General features: G+C 35.0%; 1 protein-coding gene across 1 annotated transcript; it reads right to left on the bottom strand.

The window, feature by feature from the left end:
* Window positions 1–9,297: 9,297 nt before the first annotated feature.
* On the bottom strand, window positions 9,298–15,642 carry LOC106877468 (peroxisomal ATPase PEX6). The gene has a single exon (XM_014926374.3). It carries the CDS (start codon window positions 15,505–15,507, stop codon window positions 12,169–12,171), a length of 3,339 nt encoding a protein of 1,112 aa, XP_014781860.1. The 5' UTR covers window positions 15,508–15,642; the 3' UTR covers window positions 9,298–12,168.
* Between the last annotated feature and the right edge of the window lie 7,028 nt (window positions 15,643–22,670).

The raw sequence follows: 22,670 nt of genomic DNA, 5'->3' as shown, positions 1-22,670 counted from the left end.
GATCTAGATAATCAAATTGTTCTATTTAAGAATAAACTACAATCTAATTTAATGTCTGTCTTATAGAGACATTAGAGATGAAAATCTGTGTAAACAGTCTTTTTATATTTGTTTAACATCATAACATCTCTGAATTGTTTAGTTCTTGTCAGCCCTGATTAAGCAAAACTATGATTGGGTGATTCCAGCCATGACAATCCTGTCTTTTTTATTTATTAAGAATCACTTTGTTTAATGTGACCCTTTTTTAAGATGATAGAGTGTAATTTGAGGGAGATTTGGCTGCAATTTATAACAGGTTGAGCAGCCTATCAAAGTACCCTCATTGGCTCAAGTTAAAACTCCTTTGTTGGTTGAAACAGAGGCTCCATCACTGGCTCTGTTGTTAGAAGTAGGTTAACTGTGATTGTTTTAAGAAAGATGACGCTAGTTAGTTCAATTCTCATTCCAAGTTGCTGAGGGACTTATGGTTTAACCACAAGGTCTAATTTCTCAGCAAGACCCTTTGTCGTTGATCACTGCTAAAAGTAGCTATGACTTTATCAAACATACCAATATGACTTCATATACATATTTATTCTTACCCTGTGTTGTATTGGTAGTGTAGTTCATATGTTTATTCACTACTCACCCAGTATTGGCACTGTAGTTATATATCTATTCATTACCCACCTTGCTTTGGATGGGGATGTGGAAGCATGTGGCCTCGTGGTTAGAGTGTTGGGCTCACAAGCATTAGGGGACGAGTTTGATTCTTGAATTAGGTGACATGTAATGTCCTTAAGCAAGGTACTAAATTTCACATTGCTCTAGTTCAAGCTAATGAAAGTGAGTGCCAATAGCAGGTGGAGATTAACCCTGCAATGGACTAGCATCCCATTCATAGGAGAAATCTAGTACTCTCCATCACCTAAACACCTTTAAAAACTTAAGTTCCCACACCATAAGCCTGTAAGCTTGTGGCAAACTAACCCCTGTATTCATGCTGTAGTTATATATTTATTCAAAAGCCATGTTGTAGAAATTTCAAGAATTTTGTAATAAGTAAACAAAAAAAAAATTAAATCTGTGAATTTTATGTATTTTTTTCCCTATAATTCCTTATTTTCAAATTCAGATTTCTAATACCACCTCATATTATGCGAAAATGATTATTTCCCCCTTGTAATAGCTACAACCACCAGGGGAACCACATGTTTCATTATTCGGATCTTTTTTAAAACGGGGGCCACATTTTTCATTAATGTTTTACGTAGTGTTTTTGGTATCGAAAGACTTTCAAACTTCGTATACTTATCTATTTTGTGTTATAGAACAGAAAAATATTTTTGTATTCGAATTTATTTCATGTAAAAAATTGTCTTATTTCGATAATTTCAACCAATCACTGACAAGTATTCAGTTGTTTACATTTACTCCTTTGGCTGATTAAGCGGTGTAAAGCGTATTTAATTTCCATAGCTTCGTTTTGCTTTTTTCTTTTTAAATTTGCTGTTTTACCCTAACCCTAACCCTAACCCTATCACCGATAGAATTGTTTCAGAATCGTTTGTTTATGTAGTCGGCACTTAATGTATATCGGCTGAATGGACGTCAGTGATTGGTTGAAATTACAGAAATACGACAACTTTAACATGGAATAACTTAGGGATTTCTTTTTTTTTTAAGAAGACTAAGAGAAAAAGATGTTTTATATGACACATTCTACCAGTGTTCCAAGTTTCAAAGTGTTTCGTTAATGAAAAATGTGGCCCCCGTTTTAAAAAAGATCCCATTATTCTTATTGGTGTCTGATTTTCAACCTCGAACCATTATGTAAATGAGTTGTACTACCCACAATCTTAATATCTCAAACTAAAAGAAAATAAATTTTTTCTCAAATAAAAAATTGCTTTTGATTTAAGATTTCTTTACTTACACATAGAAATTAGATACATCTTGAAAGACATACATGCAAATGGTTTGAGAAGTTTGCTTTACAACCATGTGGTTCCAGGTTCAATCCCATTGCACAACATTTTGAGAAAGTGTCTTCTACACTAGCCTTGGGTTGACCAATGACTAATGATTGAAATTTGGTATACAGATGCTGTGTAGAAGCTCATATAAGTGTGTATATGCATGTGTACACCTGTAATGATAAAGTTTTTAATTTGTGTACTGATACCTGTTATGGTGCAATGTCAAGATCACCAGTTTGTAATGATAATAATTTGTGTAGTTACCATTTGTAACGGGTAGGTTATGATAGATCCAAAGTATGCGAAGAAAGTTTGTGTTTGTGTCCTCTTCATTGGTTAGTAGTAATTACAGAGAGAGATAGAATGATGTTGTAAGAGAACAGAATTAGAGCTAGTGAAATTTGTACGGTTGTGGGATGTTGTCTCACAGTTGCTGACTGTAAATTTCATTTCTCTTACTGACCATTGTCTTAGTAGCTGCATTCCTTGTGATCATGATTATAGCAGTCTGTTCCCAAACTAATTGAGTTATCATGAGCCGCCTCGCTCCATTGTCGCCAAGTGATTACTTCGTTGAGTCATCACCAACTGGTGACTGAACTAACTTTTTGCTTGGGGTTTCTTGTTTTTATAACTATCCAGAAGGATAGACATATCATTAAGAACAATAGATTTAGTTGGTGGTCTCGTTATCTCTATTCTAGCTTTTGGTGAAATAGAAGAGGTTAGAAAGGGTCAAGTGGTGAAGACATTATTTCCGCCTAGCTAAAAGCATCTGGAAAATGTAAAACTACTGTAACAGAAAAACCATTGTTCCACCGTGGGAAAAGTTCTGTTGCAGTGTTAATTTAAATTTTGCTATGGTGGATCGAATCCACTTCATGCATGCAAGATCCACTACACACCCATCTCAGTTCATGGATACATTCTTATATGTGCACATATACACACCTGTCCCCTCCTTGATCCCCCTCATAGAACCATATTCCTACTTACCCACTCATCCCCTTGCTTGTATGTTTTTCCACCAGTGACTCTTTTACTCCCCTCCTTTTCTTCTGATGAAAGACTAGTGCTTAAAACATCAAAACTCTTCCCCTTCCTTTTAAGCATTAAGCTAATACAACATTTACAATATTATTTATACACACTCACAAGGTTTTAATCTACTGCAGCCGTGGGGCAACCTTTGAATAGTTTTTGAAAGTGGAAACTGAAAGAAGCCTTCTGTATATAACATCGTCACCTATACATGCTCCTACGAAGTCCATGCATGCAAGATCCACTACACACCCATCTCAGTTCATGGATACATTCTTATATGTGATCCTGGATTTTAAGAACCTTCCAGTCCAGAGAACAAGGTGTCATCATTCCACTTTTCTCCTCCTTTGTATGGCCACACCTCGAATACTGCTGCCCCTTGTGGTCTCCCCATACAAAACAAAACATCTCGAGGATTGAATCACCCCAGAGGGCACTCACTAAACGAATTGAAGGCATGACTGGTCTTGATTACTGGGATCGCCTTAAAGCCCTACTCTCTCCAGTGCTGCCGCGAGCGGTACATCATCTGTACTATGTGAAGAATATACCACCAGCATATATATATATATATATATATATATATATATCAGTTGAATAAAGTTTAAACATGGTCTGGTTTCTACGTTTTTTATTATAGTGTTTTAACATTAGAAAAATATTTTGTAATGCTCATAAAGTTCAATAATTAGTGCTTTCATACATAGTGCAATCATCAAATTTCAAATGTCTTTAACTGACAGTTGAGCTCTTGACAACTTAGTACCTCTTAGAATGCGCCAACAAACTGAATTTTTAGAATACCTTTTTGACCAGTCCGCATGCACCTTAAACATCGTGGTTTGCCAGGCGTGCCGATATTCTGTGAATATCAGAATATTGGTATGCCTGGCAAACAATGATGTTTAAGATGCATGCAGATTAGTCAAAAAGGTATTCAGTTAAACACATTTGAAATTTGATGATTACACTATGTGTGAACATGCTAATTATTGAACTTTATGAACATCACAAAATATTTTTTTAATGTTGAAATATCATAGTTTAACTTTGTTCAACTGATATATTATTCTATACACATTCACACAAATTTGAAACAAAATACACGCACACACACACACACACATATATATATATATATATATATATATATATATATATATATATATATATATATATATATATATACACACATATATAAGCCATGATAGATTGTTGACCAAACACCATTCAATTTTTTTTCTCCGTGTTTTTCTCCATATTCTTTCTGCTGAAGAGCGTAGCTCGAAACGTTAAAGACTTTCTGTATTCCTGAGCGTCAAACTAATACATCCTTTTGTTGTTTACACCACCTGTCCTCGTCTGTTGTTGTTTTTTTTCGTACATTCTCCCATATATATACATACACATGTACATATATACACAACGACCTCGAACCCACAAGAGTAAACAAGAGAGACAGAAACATGCAGAAATACTATGCAAATATTCTTTTAAAATATTTTTCATTTAATTTTTCCAAAATTCAATTCTTTTCCATACTTAAAGTTGAAAAAGTCTCAATGACCAAAACCGGTACTGAAATTTTTTTTATAAAATTATTTTAGCATTTTCTACCTTGACTTTTTTTTTCCCTATATATATATATATATACTCTTTCACTCATTTCAGCCATGCAGGTGTGGTCAAGCTGGACCACTGTCTTTCTGGTTTCCTCAGTCTGAGGTGTTTCACATCACCACTCCTGTATGTGCTTTTGTCCCAGCTGGTGGTCCATTTAGTATATAAGGGAGTTTGATTTCACTGCCCTTGTCTGCATCTCATGTCGAGCTGTTGGTTCATCCACTATTGTGGAGAAGAGGACATCTAGTTTCTTTTTGAAGACATCAACTTCAACCTTATGCAGATTTCTTAATTTTTGTGGCAGGGCATTGAAGAGCTGTGGGCCTTTGAACCCTAGACTGTTGCAGTACCTGGTTCTGAATTTAGATGGAGTGGCTGGTACCTTTGGTACAATACAACGGTGACCAGTACTGGCATTTGTATAACACTCAATGCCGAAGATAGATGTATGTATGTATATATGTGTGTGTGTGTGTATACATACATATATATATATATATATACACATATGTATACATATATATATGTATATACATATGTATGTATGTACGTGTATATATATATATATATATATATATATTAGGTTCTCAAGAAAGTTCTTGCGGCTTTTAACCTTTAAATTCAGATGCACATATCTCAGCTCAAACAAAACTTTATTAATCAAAATAAACACCATCAGAATCAACACACTTTTGCCAATATGAAACAAGTTTATTTATGCCAGTAGCGTAAAAATCCTGTGTTCTGGTGGTGATGAAGTCATTGAAAGTGTGTTTGGCATCGTCGTGGTTTTTGAAGCATTTCTCATGCAGCAAGTTGTCAAGATGCTTGAAAAAGTGGTAGTTGGTAGGCACGAGGTCTGGTGAGTATGACAGATGAGGTAAAGTTTCGTAGCCCAATTCGTTCAACTTCTGCAGGGTCAGTTGTGCAACGTGCAGCCGAGCGTTGTCATGGAGAAGAATTGGCCCTTTTCTATTGACCAATGCTGGCTGTTGTTGTCAGAGTTTCTTATGCATTTCACCTATTTGCTGACAGTACTTCTTCGCCTGGATCCAAAAAGCTGTGATGTATGAGACTGACCGCAGACCACAAAACAGTCACCATGACCTTCTTTTGGTGCAACTTTGGCTTTGGGAAGTGCCGTGGAGCTTCATAGGCATCCAACCACTGAGCTGAGCATCGCCAGTTGTTGTAAAGAATTCACTTTTCATCGCAAGTCACAATCTGGTCGAGAAACGGGTTGTTCGTGTTGCGTAAAAGAAGGGAAGACAGCACTTCAAAACGGCGTTGTTTTGGTTGTCGTTCAATTTGTGCAGCACCCATTTCTCAAGTATTTTTGTTTTTCCAATCTCTTTCAAGTGGTTGGAAATTGTCGTGTACATTACATCTAATTCAGAAGCAAGCTCTCGAACAGTTGTGCGTGGATTGACTTCGACTAAGGCTCTTAGTTGATCGTTGTCAACATTCGATGGGCAACCACTACACTTATCATCTTCAAGACTCTCGTCTTGAACCACCAATGGTGGTTCATGAAACTTCTTGAACCACCATTGTACAGTACGTTCATTAGTGGTTCCTGGGCTAAACACATTGTTGATATTGTGAGCTGTTTCAGCAGCTTGTCGGCCTAGCTTGAACTGGAATAAGAAAACTGTTTGAATTTGCTTTTTGTCCATTCAACATTCCGGAAAGAAAAATGGCCTAATTATTCAAAAAGAAAAAGAGTAACATGATTAGATAAGCAAAAAACAGGCTTTAAAATTATATATAAAGTCAAAGTAATTTAACAAAAATTAATTTGAAAATACATCATATAAAACCAAAATTAAAAATTCCGCAAGAACTTTCTTGACAACCTAATACATACACAGGTAATTATTTAGACTCTGGGTGTATGTTTAGTAGTATGCCAATTAGAACACTTTCACTATTTAGGCTACCTGATGTCATTCACAGTTATGATATAATTGTCACTGGATCTATGTCAGGAATTCCACAGTGTTCATTGAGTTCATAATGAATGAAGGAAACAGCAAATGGATTTAGCAAAAATCTTTATTCAACACAGCAACTGTTTCGACCCATCCTGCATCTGTCCCTTGTGGGTAGGACATATAGTACATCTAGTTGTGTTGCATCAGACGTCTGACATAAATAAGTCATGTTACTACATATACTGAGATTTGCTTGACATGTTGTTGCCTGTAGAGTGTTGGTTACACTGGCAAAGGGCATATATATATATGGGAGTGTGTGTGTGTATATATATATATATATATATATATGAATACTTCTAATTAATGTTATTTTAAGTAATAGGAAGATTTTATTTTTAAGAATGTCATGTTTGAATCTATTTTCTGTTGAGATATATTAAGTTTACTGAGACATGACTTGCAGGAAAGTCCAATCCATACCAGCATGGAAAATGGATGTTAAACGATGATGATGATTTATATATATATATATATATATATATATATATATACATACACACACATACACTGGTAAATGAACAAACAAAAGAAAGAGACACTCAATACATTTAGTAGGAGTTTCTATGCCGGCATGGGTTGGACAGTTTGACAGGACTGGCAAGCCAGAAGGCTGTACCAGGCTCTAATCTGATCTGGTAAGGTTTCTACAGCTGGATTCCCTTCTTAGCGCCAACCATTCTGAGAGTGTAGTGGGTGCTTTTTACATGCCACCAGTTTTGATTCAACTCCATATGACTTAAAACTTCGTAAGCTTCTTACACAAATCTTTCTCGTCAGGTTCATAATAATAATAATAATAGGCAATATGAAGAGCACAATGCAATTGCAATAGATATTTTATTGGTTGAACAATATTTTCACAGTTTGCCTGTCTTTGTTGAGTTCAAAATGAAAAGTGATACATAGAAATTCAAATTCAAAAATTGGAATGACATTATTAGTTTTCAATTGAAGACTGATGTCATTCTGTCAAAGTGGGGATGCTGGTTTTTTGCATTCAACAAAGACAGGCAAGCTGTCAAAATTTCGTTCAACCAATAAAATATGTATTGCAATCACATCACACTCTTCATATTGTCTATTTAACTTTGTGAAGAATTACGTCAATCCTTTAAAAATATAATAATAATACAAACATACACACATGTTGGTCTATACTGAGACAACCACTTGGGTATTTCACATGGGTGTGATGGTCACACCCTCGATAGATTTAGAAAACAACTTATTTCTACCTTCAGTCAATTATGCCTTAAAATTACAGTAGCTACTAATCTGTCTATAGTTGATTTTTTAGATGTTTCCCTAAACCTGAACTCCCCCTTGTATAAGCTTTGCCATAAGCCTAATGAGAAACTTGCCTATATACATAAACAGTCTTCTCACCCTCCCACCTGTAATATTTAGAATCCTGCTAGCTAATATTATTAACAGAGTTAATAATATGTTTTCTAAATATCTGTAGTGATTGTCTTTGGGCTATTGAGGGAAATGAGATTGTCATGACCCAAGTAGAAAATGCTTTGAGATCTCTGTTCATGGAGTTAGTCAGTGTCTAGTGTGCATGTTAATGACACTTAGGTGCAGAACGTTAAAGAAAAATGAAGCCTAGTATAATCTGCATAGGATTGGCATCATTAGCAAGTAAGTTGTTGATGTACAAAAGGAAAAGTGTAGAGAAAAGAACTGAGTCCTAGAGTATAACTGAGTTGATAGTGGAAGGATCAGAGACAGCTCAATCAACACATCATAATGTTGTAATTGACAGGAAACCATCAATCATAGAATTCAAAGATAAAGGAAGCATATAAGCAAACAGTTTCACTAGGAAAGCATAGTGTCAGAATCCTTTTGTATGCAGGTTGACATGTTGGTGTATCTGATTACTTGATGATGACCCTAGTGAAATGGAAAGGGCGGTTTTGGAGGAAGATTTTCAATCATGTGTATCTGGATGCAAAGCAGGCAGCAAATGTGGAAGTACTTCTTACAGAACCATCATGGTTATGAAGAAAAGGAGAATTTCACTATGTTGTAGGCTGTACAATGCATGGAGGCATCCTTCTTGGTTGGAATGATGGTCTTGCAGAAGTGAAACTACAAAATAAAGTTGTCCAGATAGATCGTCTCCAAGTGTCATCAGCCAAGTTCTTTTCTCTTCATAAACACAGAGATGATATTTAGCCTTTATAATCAACAATATTTTTTCAATATTTGTGTACTTGTGCCTATACTGGAAATCAGAATGTCACACCAGATAAATGTGCCCTTGCTATTGTTGTCATGTAATCTTGTATGTTCAAGGGAGCCCCTATTCTGTTATTTTTCATCAGTATTTACTATCCACTATTGACCTGTTTGTTTGTTTCATTTTCTTATTGTGTTTGCAATATTTGCATCTTTCGATAAAGCACAATAGAGGTAGGGTTAAGATGCTAGATGATCAACAACAACCACTGTGTTTGTGCTACAGGATAAAGTTCATAACTCTTTTTGCTGCAATTAGTCTGGCTACCAGACAGGTTCCTTTCCAGCTGTTTGAAAAAAAACATCCAAATAGTATGCAAAATTTTAATTTCAAATACCATTTTACCTGTACTAGTATTAAAACAAAAAACAAAAAAAAAACAGTTGTAAGGAAATAAACAGAAATTTGAAAATTTCAGGGCAGATTAAATTTAAGTAGATTTATTATTTGGATCTCTTCAATACTTGCATATGTATACAATACAGAAAATACTATGAAAGATAACATAGATGATAGAATCTCTCATACATGCTAATCAGTTATGCTTTTTATTTGTTTTTTTTTTTGTTTTTTTCCTTTACAATAACCAGTGTTATCATGGTAATATTTATTAGTGACAGTCATGTTTAATATTGATTTCTTACACCACAGACACAAGGCCTCAGCTTTACAGAGAAGAATAATAATGAGATCATGTGATATTCATTTTAACAGTCTTGGAGGCATATGTCTACACTTGGGAATTAAAACTGACTGCAGACTTAGGTTCTCTTAGAATATATTCTAATATATAATACTCACTATTGTTTAATGCTGCTTTTTAAAAATTTTTACCAGGCACAAAGGCCTTATATTTTAGGTAGACAATGCAATGTTAATTTATGACATAACATTAACAAGTTTTAGAGCATTACTGTTTTCAATACATAAAGTATATTTGTTTTTTTTTTCTCTTTTGTTTCAGCAATTATTTTTACAATTATTTTCCTCTTTTATAATTATCATAAAAAATATACTGATTGAACAATTTATACTTTTTCAAAACACCACATTATAGATAAACAATCATATGGTAGCTAAAAAATGCAAAAAAAAAAAAAAAACCTCTCTCTCTCTCTCCCTAAAGAAAAAAAGAAAAGGGATATAAGAAAAATACTCATAAAGGAAACACAACGAACATAATGACAAAAGAGAGAGAAAATATGGTTTAATATGTTGCTGTTGCAAAGTACTGTAAGTGATTTTTAAGGAGAAAATATATATCACAGAAACACACCCTCTGGCAAAAGGTGCAATATCACCTGTCATCTTGTTCCACTCATTCCTTCCATGCATTTTCAAACAAACATTTGCACTTGGAATTAAACCTGAATAAATAACTTGCAGACATTCATTCATTTATTTATCACTGAGAATATTCAAAAGCACAAATTGAAATTGACAGATGCAAAGCATGCTTAAAACTAAACTCTGTGTGTGTGTGTGAGTGAGTGAGTGAGAGTGTGTGTGTAAACATATATACACACACACACACACATATATATGATGGTAGTCTCTTGCTGAACAACCTGCACAGATGATTCGTTTATAGTGATGAGATGTTTGTGCTGTACATTAGCTCACTCCATCCAAGCTGACCTTGCCTTTACAGGTGCACAAGTGTGCCACATGTCAGGTGTCAAAAAGTTTTGCTCAAGAATACAATGCACCACCTGATCAAGGAATTGAAACCATGATCTCGTGATTGTGAGTGCAATACCCAAACCACTAGGCCACACACCCTCATATACATACATACATATATATACACACATACACATATTTACATCATAAGAATTTAGAAACTTCAAGAGATCTTAAATAATTCTTTTGGAATAGTGATACTTGAAGCATACAAAGCTATAAATAATAATGTGTAATTATTGGGTTAAAAAGCCTTTAGTATGTGTGCATGTACACACACACAGAAAATGGGAGAAAGAGATAGATATATTACTATTAATTTATTCGTGATCTAATGTAGATAAACAGAGTCAATCACTTGGGTTTTCTTCTATCAGTTATCTGAGTTATCTATCAACTGGTGGTCAGCTTCATTGATTTCTTTCAAGAAGAGGAGCTAAAACAGTTGATAACAACAGACCTAAGAATTGACTGGTACTTATTTTATCAATCCCACAATGATGTGAAATTGAACTCAGAGGAAAGAACCCTAACTAAATACCAGAAGATATTTTCTTTGATCCACTAATGGTTCCACTACTCTCTCTATATATATATATTCATTTGAAAACTGAAACTATATTCTGTTATTACTCTCACTTATCTATTCTGTACACATTCTTCACCATGAGTGTTGAGAAATTTTTAACTGGATACAATAGTTTATTTACCCTCTTTTCCTTACTATTTGTCATTAGTCAAGTGGAGCATCTTGGCAAAAATAACTGCAATAATTAAATGTTGCCTAGAGTGATCCAGCAACAATCAGATCCTGCTAGACACTGGGATTCTATATTATCTACAATTAGAAAAGATTCCTTAATTCTCTGTGCCTCACATTTGGAAGTTTATATGAAATCATCTTGGAATGTTAACTTTGAGAAACTTGTGTCTTAACCAAGGACAGGGAAAGATTTTACTTCCCTTCATCATATGCAACTGGACTGGAAGTTAATCATCAGTCTCATTTGTTGCTACTGTTTTACAGAAATATTTCTTCTTGGTGCATAAGGTGGAGGTTTTTGTGGATGGACCTGTTCAGGATTGTACCTGTTTGCAATATGCAAATACATACACTCTCACGCACACACACATTACTCACACAAAAAGATTTTGCTCATTTTGTTTAAAAGAAAAGATACTTGTATTTCTTCATGGTTTACAATGTAGGGTAGAATATATTAATCATAACTCATGATGTAAAGTATTTCATAGTTGAAATAAATTCACAAGCTATAAAAGAAGTTGAAAATCACATAAAGGAACTGAACAATTAAGCTAAATTCTCAGCAGTTGAAACCTATATATCAACTATTGGAACAAATAGACACTTCTGTTGCAAGTACACAGTGCAATAATGCAATCAGGTCTATGTCGAGCAATGATGTGTGAATATGAAAGAAGAAAAAAAAGATGAATTTTTAAAATAAATAGCGAAATTGAATGAATTTCATATATTCAGAATTTTGTTTCATAAATGTTTTTGATTAAAGATCTTATTTTTTTTTTTCAATTACCAATACTTGACAACAGTGCTCAGATAGCATATATATTCCAAAAAAAAGTCAAGAGTTTAAGTAGCATATGTATTCTGAAGATTTTTATAGCGTTCATGTTGATTTTCAGATACAGATGGAACTAGATTTCCTAAAGCTTCCAAAAAATCAGTCTCTTCAACAGTTATTTTGGATGTATCTACATCACGACCAACTTCTAACTTTTGAATGATCTTTTTTGTGGCATTCATCCAAGCATCTGATGCTAAGGCATAAAAATCAGCGCCAGTCAAATCTGTATCACATTTGTCCACAATAGACTTCAGTGAGAAATTACCAAGTTTGAATTTCCTTGTAACAGCTTGAAGTATTTTTAGTTGTGACTCTTTGCTTTTGCAAACACCCATATAAAGAACTTTGTCAAATCTGCCAGGTCGCAGCAGTGCAGGATCCAGTAAATCAACACGATTTGTTGCACCAATAACAAATACATTATTTGACTTGTGTAATCCATCAAGCTCAGCAAGTAACTGTGAAACGATACGGTCCATTACACCACCAGTATCTCCACTGCGACCCCTATTGGGGGCTAATGAGTCAAGTTCATCAAAAAAGATAACACATGGTGCAGCATCACGAGCTTGTTGGAATACTTTGCGTACATTTTCTTCACTTTGTCCAACATATTTGTTCATAAGTTCAGGTCCTCTGACACTGAAAAAATTCAAAGAACATTCTGTTGCAACAGCTTTGGCAATCAATGTTTTTCCTGTCCCTGGTGGACCATGTAAGAGTATTCCAGAACGTCTCAGACCAGCAGCTAGAAGTTCAGGACGCAGAAGAGGCAACTGAATTGTGTCTAAAATCTCTTGTTTTACATCACTTAGACCACCGATATCTTCCCATTTAACTTTGGGAATTTTAGGTGTTCCTAATTCATCTGCTTGTGAGGCCTGTAAACTATCAAGTGCATTTTCAAAATCACAATGTTGTATGACTACACCTGAAGTACAAAGATCGTTATGTGTCTCATGCCATTTTTTGTCTTTAATTCCCACAAAATCAGTCACTCGTTTGTAGGCTTCCGCTTGTGCCCTTTTCACCAGATCAACTATATCCCCTAACACATAGCCTGCAGTACGCCGACTGATGTAAGTTGATGATACATCACCAGAAAAGTATACATCTTCTGTCAAATTAGTGAATATAATTGCACGTTCAGCTTCAGAAGGAACTTGCATTTTCATATGATGTAGAAATCCCTCTGGAATATTAGGTTGCAATTCTTGTATATTTTCAGTGGTCCCAATAATCAACATAGGATAATCTAAAGCATATCGCTTAGCTTGCTGCAGAATATCGACAAAAAACGTACCTATCTTCATATCAATGCTATGCTTTTCTGAGCGACCCAAAAATTCCAAGTTTTTCAATACTAGAATGCATGGGGAATATTCTTTTGCCGTCCGAACAATATTTTTAATTTTCTCAATCATAGTAAATGGTGACATACTGCTGAGATCTTGACAGCTTACTTTGATGACCTGCAGACATAATGTTCTTGCCACGGCATCAATTACAGTTGTCTTGCCAACACCACTAGGACCAGATATTAATATAGTGGGAGATAGAATTTCTTGAACTTTTGCATCTAGTGTGTCATTAAGAAATGGTAAAATCAATCTTAACAAGTTTTCCACATAAGATTCCAGTCCAGCAGGTTTAGACTGACACCAGTAAGGGGGTGAGTCATTGAGGAGATAAGGTACAAAGCTATGGGCAGTATAATTTTCTTTGAGACTTGTAGTTGTATGTTTTGGATGTACAAGATGTCTATCACCATGTTCAAGGTTTGGTTTGATATTCTCAACCTTAAGATAGAAAATCGAACTCTTTTCAAAGGAAAGATCTGTTTGGGAGAGGCTATTATTTTTTATTTTTATGCAGAAAATATCACCTTTTTCCATTAGACGAGGATATGTAAAATATTTTTCAAGTTCCTTTGAAGGTAAATCCTCACTACCAGGTGTTTTAATTAGGCTGAAAATGACCTTTTTGGCAATCACTATATTCCAGAGTTTCAAATTATCTAAAAAGGAATCGTTTGTTTGCTTTCCATTAACATTTTGTAGTTTCTTAATGACAATTGCTACACTTGTAGTGGGGAGGTGCTGTGGAGGTACTTGTATATTGAACAGCAGAATTGGAGAAATGAAAGCAAAGCGAGATTTATCATACCTTCTTCCTAGACACTTCACCATTGCCATCTTGGAGCGAACAATTGTGGTCCTTTTTGGAGAAGATTCAAAGTCATTTTCAAATATATCATCTTTTTCTCGGAAAAGTTCGACTTTGTTCCCAATACAATACACTTCAACAATACTACTGTCAAATAGTTTGTTGGCTAACATCAATTTTCGAGACATGCATATAATATAGTTTGGATCAAATTCTTGATCTGAATCAGTTCGTATCATCACATCTCTGAGTCTCTTATCACCAACAATTTTTGCAGGTACCATTATATTGGTATCTAAACTGTTGTCTTTAGGTTTTTTGCTCCACGGACAGAAGGTTGAGAAGAATAAACTGTCTTTAGACAAACAATCCATGCGAGACTTGCGGGGATTTGAAGCACTAGTTTCCTCATGTATAGTAAATATTTCAGTTTTAGCTGTTAGTAGACCCTGTCTAAAGGGACAACATTCAGTGACCACAATATGTTGAAAGTAGTTCGGTACTGAAGAATTAAGCTTTCCAGGAACCCATAATGCAAGGAACAAATCATTGGTCCGCACCAAAACACCATGTTTACATACTTGCAAAAGAAGATGACGAAAATCCAAGTTTTTTAATGCCTTATACGTATCTAAATCCTTAACAGACAATATAACTTTCTCCAGAGGAAAGGGTATTATCCTTCTGAAAACTATATTCTGTGATGGTTCCCAACCATAGTGTTGTAAAAACTGGTTAGTGCAATATAGATAGACTTTAGAGTTGATTAGGTTTGATTTTTCATCTACTTCACTACCTTCGTCCAGCTCCCGATTTGTCGGGAATGGAGGGGGAACCAGGGTTTCATCAATAAACACGACACATACTAAATTAGTGTCTTCATCAACTTTAGGCTCAATATCTTGATCGTCAGGAAGGGTGAAATAAAGGCCCCCTACTGGTAAAGTGCTCTTCCGCACTTCAGGACGTCGGAAAGCAATGAAAAAATATTCACAATCATTTTCTAATGACAGAATTGATGATGCAGTTTTTTTATCGACATTCAAATGAAGTGGGTGTTTCGTTAAAAAGGATTCATCTACGCCCTCGACATTAGTGTTGTTTTGTTGTGGTGGTTTATCCTCCCGAGTAGCAAATTCACCGAGATACGATGATTGATACATATTTTTTATAATCATATCCTTGATTAATTAAAAATTTAAATATGCAAAACAAAAGAAACATTTAAATTTTGCATTCTCTCACCTTCAGATCCATTTCTGGTAAGGACTTGACATAAGCAAATTTATTTTCGATTCGTAAAAAGATGACGCAAAAAAAGGAGAGTTACCTCCTCTTAGTTAAGTTGTTTTGTCGCTAGAGTGCATCATAGTCTGTAATGTTTTTGTAATCTTTTAATTACTTTTCTGAATTACTATTTTACTAATGTTAGGAAATTAAATTCGTATTTTTTATTCTACTCCCAAAATTACATCTAAAATCTCCATTCTTTGAAAACAAAATTTTAACTGGTGAATTCGGTTGTATTTTCAGTCTGCAAGCTTACTGCGAAATAAACTTAAAAGTTTACCTCTAATCTATATTTTGATAATTAATCGTAATAGTTATTATTAATTTTTTTTACGTGTGTCTTATTTATTAATTTTTTTTTACGGAATCCCACGTTTTAGGCTATGGAGATTCCGATTCTGAAAAAAAAGTTTTTGAAAAATTTCACCCCCCCCCCTACCAAGCAGGCTATTTACATGCTAGAAATAACAGCCAAATCTCACAAAACTAGTGTTCGGGTTAGGTTTAGGGTTAGGGTTACGGTCAGGGTTAGGGTTAGGGTTAGGGTTTGAGTTAGGGTTAGGTTTACCCTGTGGATCTATATAAAAACCGGGGGCGGGGATCGAAATTTTTGAAAATCTTTTTTCAGAATCGGAATCTCCATAGCCTAAAACGTGGGATTCCGTAAAAAAAAAAATAAAACAAGGGGGGAAAAGTTCAGATTACATATAGTCCATCTGGACCTAAAAGAGAAACCGTGTAGCTAATGCTTTATTTTTAACGTAAATTGATATTAGGGTACTAGTGGGATACAAGGGTCCCAAAATATTGACTTAACGATACAAGGGGGCCGACGTGGGTCCCGAAATATTGACTTAACGATACAATAAAATAAACATATTTAGTCTATTGTTTTATAATTATTTCTAACATATATCACTATAAAATGAACAAATATAATAAATTTTGTAAAAAAACAAGATTAAAAACAATTAAGAATTCACATATATTGTCGGACCCATGTAGACCCTTGTATACCACTAGTACCGATATCAGTCTACATGAAATTTACGAAAAAAATATTTACTACTTTTGTTTCAGTCGTTAGACTGCGGCCATGCTGGGACACCTCCTTCAAGAATTTTTAGTCAAATGAATCGATTCAATACTTTCTTGTTTTTTTTTTTTCCTGGTACTTATTCTAGCGGTCTGTTTTGCCGAACTGCTCGTTACATGGACGTAAACACACTAACACCGGTTGTCATGCAGTGGTGGGAGACAAAGACACACACGACGGGCTTCTTTCAGATTCCATGTACCAAATCCACTGACAAGGCTTTGGTTGGTCTGAGGCTATAGTAGAAGACACTTGCCCAGAACCATGTGACTGGGAAGCCTGTGCCTAGCTATAATTTTTAAAAGTTTTTAATAATTAAAGTATTGATACAGCGGTGTGTGGATTAATTGAATAAGTTCATTTACCTATGTTAAACATACATCCAGCTTCACTATGTAAACAGACTTTATAACTAACCTATATATATATATAAGAAAAATAAGAAAATGGAGATACATCAATTAATAAATATATTTATTAACTGCAAAAATAAACATGATCTCTAAGAGTTGTTTTGATTCATACTTTAAAGATTATAATTGTAATAATTAAACCATTATATAAAGCAGAATCTAAGTATATAAATATACCTATTAATTGATGTATCTCCATTTTCTTATTTTTCTTCAATAAATATAAACCTTGGTTTATCTAATTACCTATTATTCATGAGTATTATAATTAATATTCACAACAAATACTCGGTAATGAACCAGTAATTCATTTGATATTACCATCCCTTAATGAAGCTTATCCAATCTCTAATTAAACTTTCTAACTTTCTTTATATGTATGTGTGTGTGTGTGTGTATCTATGTGTGTGTGTATGTATGTATGCATGTATGTATGTATGTCCTTAGGTAAATGACCCAGACAAATCACAAATCCCCACAGGTAGATGGCCCTGCTTGATCTGTAGGAAAGGTGTAAGTAGAAATTCTGCAAGATGTACCTGGTGTAAGCTATGGATACATAAGGGGTGCAGCAATATCAGAGGGAGGTTAACTGAGAAACCAGTTTTTGTGTGCAGAGAGTGCACAGGTACAGTTAACACTAAAGATGTACAGAAAATAGACTACATCAAATGTCAAGTAGGAAAACTAGAAGTAGTTGTTAGCTTCTGCTACCTAGGTGACCAATTCAGTAGTGGGGGTGGATGATCCAAGAGCACAGCTGCTAGAATAAGAATAGGTTGGGCAAAGTTTAGAGAGCTACCTCTGTTGGTAACAAAAGACCTCTCCCTCAGGGTGAAAGGCAGATTGTTTGAAGCCTGTGTGCAAACAACCATGCTATACAACAGTGAAACATGGGCTGTGACTGCTGAGGACATGTGTAGGCTTGAAAGAAATGAAACCAGTATGCTTCATTAGACATGCAATGTCAGTGTGCATGTATGACAAAGTGTAAATGTCTTGAGGGAAAAGTTGAACATAAGAGGCATCAGATGTGGTGTGCAAGAGAGATGACTGTGTTGTTTGGTCATATGCAAATGGATATGGACAGCTGTGTGAAAAAGTGCTGATCTCTACCAGTGGAAGGAAGCTGTAGAAGAGGAAAAAACTCAGGAAAACATGGGACAAGGTGGTGAAGCATAATCTTTGAATGTTGGGTCTCACCAAGACAATGACTAGTGACCGAAAACTTTGGTGATATGCCATGCTTGAGAAGACCCATTAAGCCAAGTGAAACCATAATTTTGGCTGTTGTCAGTGTCACATAACTGGCACCTGTGCCAGTGGCATGTAATAAGCACCTTTTGAGTGTTGGGCCTCATGGAAGAAATGTGGCCAATGCTGGTGTCGCATAACTAGCACCTTTTGAGTGTAGTCTTGGAAACTTGATTCAAAATAAGCCAACATAACATTCACTGGAGTTTTTGAGGTCAAGTTAGCCAATATGTATGCAAGTTTTCAATAGATCTAACTTCGAATGCCATATTTTTGGTGGACACTGAGAAGGAAGAGAGATTCAAGTGATTAAGGAGATGACTGGTACATCTTTTTCCATTAACTCATTTAGAAGACACGGCATATTGTAGTACATCTGAAAGATTGGGACAGGTTTCTGTGGAGACTGGAAAATTTGGCAAAGACAAGAACTACTTTTTGAACATACTTTGAGGTTGATAGCAGGAATACTGTCTGAGTTTGATGCTTGAATTAAAGGCTAGTGGGCAGCAAATCTAGAGTAATTTTGGTTCAAGTAGTGAATTAGATAATTTTGAAATGTTGGCTTCATTTATAGGGATCAGAAAGTTCTGCCACAATTTGTGAGGCAGCATAGATTGTAGAAAAGCAAAATCTGGTGTTAAAAAAATAACTGTTCAAAAGGTAATTGCAGTGTACCAAATATCATGAAGAGATTTTAACTCAGATGTGCATCAAACCATTTACCAGTGATTCTGTTTACATCTCATTTTTTCTTTGAGATAATTATCTTATCCTTCCGTATTTTATTCTGTACTCTAAATATCTTATAGCGCTTGCAGTTTTAACAGAATTTCTTTTACCTTTAGTTTCAACAGTATTGTTTTTATTGTTTAGCCTCTGTAGTTCAGATTTGATCAATGATCAATGGTGTTCCATCTATGATGATTTCATTTGTGATCATAAAACTGCTGAACAAGCAACTACAATTTTATATGTCTTCTGCTTTAGATATGTTTGCCTCTGATAATAATATCAACAGGAGTTTAAGTTCTTGTAGGATCACCCAGGTTAAGAAACTCAATAAAATTGTAAAACATAAAGAGAGAGTCACAATTGTTACATTTAGCAATTAGTATATTGAGCCAAGATCAGCTGTTTGGGGCTACAGGCTTATGAGGTCAGAGTTTATCTAGATGTTTAAAGCATAGAGGCTGATAGTTCATGACTATACCTGAATGGGATGCCAGTTCATCACAGTATTAATCCCAGGTGCCACTGCTACTCACTTTCAGTTGAATGTCAGCAGAGACATGAAATGAAGTGCCTTAACCAATGGTACAATGTACCACTTGGAGTATGAAAGAAACTCACAATCTAATGATTGTGAGCCCATCACCCTAACCACTAGATGATGGACCTTCACAGTTCTAGAGTGGGTAGAGAACAGACCTACTTCACCCCCATGTTTAATAACAAAGTCTTAGAGCAAGTTATAACTCAATCATTGAAATAAAATGAATTTTGTATTAACATTCAGTACAAGAATCAACTGTATACAAATGAAGAATGGAAATGCTGACTAATATTTGAAAACTAAGCTTGTTGTGGTGAGCAACACTATGATAACATCAATCAAGTTGTTTAGTTTTTCTTAATCATTCTACTGTAGGCTAGTACATCACTTCACTTATTTCACTGTATGTAAGTAAGACTAATAGCTTTATTTCACTTGATGTACCAAATGTTGGTATTACTGTACAATATGGATCCCAACAATTTACGTTCATTATTGAATATTTTAAATCTTTAAATATACTTTGATGTGTTAGTTGTCTATTTCTACCAATACTAATAAATGTGAATTTCTGTGTGTTCACATGGTTTCCTGGTTTATACACTTAGCCCCTGAGATGTATCTCAATGAACAGCACATATTTGGAATCAGAGTAACTCTAGGAGTTTTTTGCCTATTTTACTTTGGTGCATCCACCTGTGATACAAATTTGTACCACCTTACAACACCTTAGTTCTTACAACCATCAAAATGTGAACTATGTAGAGTAACAATGGAAGTAGAGGTAAAGAGAACAAAGAAGCTGAATATTCTTTGGAGAAATGTTTAACCTATCAAGAAAATTGATGACAAGCAGTAAGAGCAATTAACATCTTTGGAACTCCTTTAACTTTTATAAATGCTTATGCAGTAAAGCACTCTTCATGTTGGTTTAGGATGAAATGCCTCTGAGTAACAATGTTATTGATCAAATCTTTTCCATAGATGAAACACATAGAACATGAAGTAATAGTCAGTTTCTTCATATTGAATCCATTCTCCAAGAAGAAAAACTTTTATATGATGAGCCAACATAATTTTGTTTTCAAATGGTGTTTAAAAGTCAAATTAGAATTTGTGAAACGATGTTATAAAAATTGTGCTTATCAATATCAAGATAGAAAGCTGGCAAGAAAAGATTGGAAGTGAGGAGAAGTGATATCTCGAAAAAAGTCAAAAGCCAGAATTGCAAATATTTGTGGATCCCTGTGAAACAGTGAGAAAAGATCCAATAAAGTTTTGACATGATTGGGTGTAGTTTTAGACTAGACAAATCACGAAAAATTTGCAGGACCAGAAGATCAGGTCGAGTTTTGACAAGACAAATTTCCACACAATAAATTTCATATGGAAATAAAAATAAATGTTGATGAGATCTCATGTTTTCTTTTTTTGTTATAGGTTCTTCAGGTTTACAATTTTACTTTAAGCCAAAGGCCTGACAGCCTTTTGCAGAGTCAGCCAAAAAGTTCACCTGGAGGGTGGGTTTTTTGGGCTAATAGTGATAGATATAACTGAAATAATGCAACTTCTAGACAACTTTAATAATGTATGACATTTTCTTTACAATAGATAACTTTTGTATCACCATTGTCCCTGATGTGATGTGTGTCAACAAGCAGGGCCGGCTCAAGGTATCGGCAACTCAGGCAGTCACCTTGGGTGTTATGTGCTAGGGGGCACCAAGGGGGGTGTAACAAACAAAGAAATTTCCATGATCATCAGCTTGTACATGCCAAAGTTCAGCTTGCTTGGGTGCCAGCAACCCTAGGGCCAGCCCTATCAACAAAAAATGACAGAAGAAATGGCAGACTGAACAAATGATGAAGTCATACATTGTTGCATGGCTTTAAAAAATTGTTGTTATATTCAGCCCTAGTTCAACTTTGATCCTTCAGTAATGAAGACCTACATTATCTAATTCAATGGTACTCTTATTTTTGTAATGTTTGTTGCCATCATTTAGTGGTTAATCATTTTCATATATCTGATACAATGGCTGAAATATATGAAATGTTGGTGGTCAGATAGAAGCACAGCTCTTCATTTATTTATTGATTTATTTTAATTTCTGGTTTGCTCTGATTGATAAGACTGTGCCCATGATCATCACAGAGTCTTAGAGATTGGTAAGGTTAATATTTCTCTGTGAGTTAATGGCTGCAGGGAAAAGATGAGCTGAGAAGAAAGGATTGGGTGTAGTGGTTAATGTTAAATCTGGGGGTGGAGGTGGCAGGGACACAATACAGGAGATGAAAGGAGGAAAGACAAGTTAATAGTGCTGAAATGAATGCGGTACAAGACGCCAAGCACAAAAGAATAAAGGTCACTGTCGTCGTCATCATCATTTTATATCTGCTTTCCATGCCAGCATGTGTTGGTTGGTTTGACAAGATTCAATGGATTAGAGGACTATGTCTTGCCCTAGTGTTCCAGTTTTGGCATGATTTGTATGGCTAGACACCCTTCTTAACACCAATCACTTTACAGAGTTTACTTGACTTTTTTTTTTTGTGGTGCCAGCAGTTAATGAGGTTACCTTGTAACTCAAGACTGAAGTGCTCTAATGACTGAGATGAAGGAAAAGAGATAAAGTGGATCTTAAGCAAGGTATTGAGAGATTAAAGTATGATGGGGAAGCAAGAACAGGTTTAATGTCTGTGGAGAAGATTCATGGCTACCTTGTATTTTACATAGGCGGATGAGAGAGGCTTAAGTGTCAATCAGACAAGTCCAAGAGATGTAGTATAGAAGACAGTTGAAGGCAGAAAAATCAAGTTAAGTGGTGAGTAAGGTTGTAAGAGTATAAGAGGAGTTTCAGCTAATATAAACATGGGAAAAAGTAGGTCAGATATATATGAGATGAATGTAATGAATGGTGAACAGAGGTGGGTACATAAAGACAACGAATGAATAGCAGCTGGCAGAGAATAGGGAGCAGTGACTAGCAATGCAGAAATTGTGATATGAGAT

Source organism: Octopus bimaculoides, chromosome 3, assembly GCF_046866305.1.
Source record: "Octopus bimaculoides isolate indiv1 chromosome 3, ASM4686630v1, whole genome shotgun sequence".
NCBI lineage: Eukaryota > Metazoa > Mollusca > Cephalopoda > Octopoda > Octopodidae > Octopus > Octopus bimaculoides.
The sequence above is the reverse complement of the archived record's forward strand: the minus strand, read 5'-3'. Positions and strand labels throughout refer to the sequence as shown.